This window comes from Muntiacus reevesi, chromosome 21 (assembly GCF_963930625.1).
Source record: "Muntiacus reevesi chromosome 21, mMunRee1.1, whole genome shotgun sequence".
Taxonomy (NCBI): domain Eukaryota; kingdom Metazoa; phylum Chordata; class Mammalia; order Artiodactyla; family Cervidae; genus Muntiacus; species Muntiacus reevesi.
In genome coordinates this window covers 47,057,766-47,059,738 of record NC_089269.1, presented here as the reverse complement: position 1 = coordinate 47,059,738, position 1,973 = coordinate 47,057,766, and the positions used below count along the sequence as shown (strand labels likewise).

The window sequence follows — 1,973 nt, the reverse complement described above, 5'->3', positions numbered from 1 at the left end:
TAGTGGGGAGTCATTTTCCACTAAGATGCTAAAATAAAGCAAGGCACAATTGTTTTTACATTTCTTTTTTCTATCTTATACTGCTTTTAAACACTCTCTGCCCCAAATCATGTAGGATTTTTCATTCATTTACAACCTAGTTGCGTTCAAGTGTTTCTTTTCTTTCGGCAATTTCCAAAAAGCACAGAATTCCCCCTCAAAGAGAGATAATTCGCCAATGTTTCAAAGAAGTTCACTGCAACTTTTCAAGACAAGAATTCCAAGAGAGGAATTCTAAGAATGTTTATGGAGTGGCGGTTATAATTGGGATAAGGAAAACGATATTCAAAATATCTGTCTTGGTTGGGTAATTTAAGGAGCACGGATCCCATTAAAATCGGGTCACGCCGTTTTATAGATATCCTTAATCAATGGAAAGCCTTGCAAGGAACATCCAGTTTTATGGGAGGTGGGAGCATCACTTCCTGGACTCTAATGAAGAGTTGTGACGCGGAAGCACAGAACGCAGAAGAGTCTACGCAGAGTCACCGCCTTCTGCGGGGTATATAAGACAGCAAGACGAAGGAGAAACCTGAGACACTCACTTCTTTCCAACAGACAACCTGCCCTTGAAATCTCACCATGTCTTGCCACAACTACTGCTCCGGAAGCTACCCCTTGGTGTCTCTCGGGAGCCCCTGTCACATTCCCGTCGCCTCCTCCGCCGGCCCCTGCTCTCCGAGTGCCAGCGTCGGAGATGCTCTCTGCTTGCCCAGCGGCTGTCAGGACCGAACCTGGGTCCTGAGCAACGGCCAGGAGACCTGCAGTGAACCCAGCAGCTGCCAGCCAGCCAACTGCGGGCCCAGCAGCTGTGAAACTTCCAGCTGCCCTTCTTCCGGTTGCTATGTGCCGAGACCCGGCCATGGAACCAGCTGTCTTCCTGCTTCCTCTCACCTCTCCAGGTCCTGCCTCTCCGTGTCTTACCGGCCGCTGACCTACGTGGCCAGCAGCTGGCGACCCTCGGGCCTTCTCCCCTGCGGATATCGCCCCTCGGGTTCCTTGTCCTGTGGCCCTCAGCCCATCAGCATTGTGTCCAGCGGCCTCAGACCTCTGCGCCCTGTCTTCAGTGGATGCCACACTCTGCCCTACGTGTTCAGTCCTTACCGTCCATCTTGCTCTACCTGCGGAGGCCTGTAGCTTCTTTGTTCCAGCCAATAATCACGCTGAAGATCCCAGATGAAAATTCAAACTCCACCCGCTTCTGCTCCTTTCCTAGTAGTGACTGCTTTTTCTTGATTTTTTTCCTGGGCCTGATCCAATGAAAGCTGTTCCTTTCCCATTTTCATCTTTTTTTCATCTCTCCTTAGCATAAAATTATGGTTTGCAATGCTCTTCAACGTTGATTGGGTGTGGGAAGGATTTATTCGGTTTGGATTATAATAAATGAGTTTAAGTCAAAACTAAGAATCTGGTTCTTCAGTTTGTCTTTAACACATGCGTGACTAACCTCAACTGCCTGCAAGAAAAGTGGTTAGGACTTGGTACTCTCAACTAGGTGATTTTACCTCACAGTAGTGGACTACCTTGATGGTTTATTCCGCAAACTGCTTTCTAGATCTCTGATATCTCTGATCCCACATCCTTAAGACACCCAAAAAGCCTTTGGTGGGAGTTATTTTGAAAAAAGGCAAAATGAGGAATGATCTCCCTATCTTTCTCTTCCAGTGAACATGCCTTGACCAGACCATCCTTTCTAATTGAAAACTGAAGATATTTCACTCTTGCTTAAGCCTTTGATGGTTTCTTATGATCAATTCCTATAAAATGAAAATACAAACTCCTTATCATTACATTTGTTTGTTGCTTATTATTATTATTTTTTCATTGTCTTTCTCCTTCCCACTTCTTTGGCTTCGCTTTCTTTTCTTCTCAATACTGCAAATTTTAAGGTCGGATGAGTCTGACATACACATAGCTCCCCAACATGCTGTGTT

The 1,973-nt window shown here is 45.9% G+C and overlaps 1 protein-coding gene across 1 annotated transcript; it reads left to right on the top strand.

Annotated features, from left to right (window-relative positions):
- The first annotated feature begins 621 nt into the window (after positions 1–621).
- KRTAP26-1 (keratin associated protein 26-1) lies at positions 622–1,176 on the top strand. Its single transcript, XM_065913632.1, has one exon. It carries the CDS (start codon positions 622–624, stop codon positions 1,174–1,176), a length of 555 nt encoding a protein of 184 aa, XP_065769704.1.
- Positions 1,177–1,973: the final 797 nt, after the last annotated feature.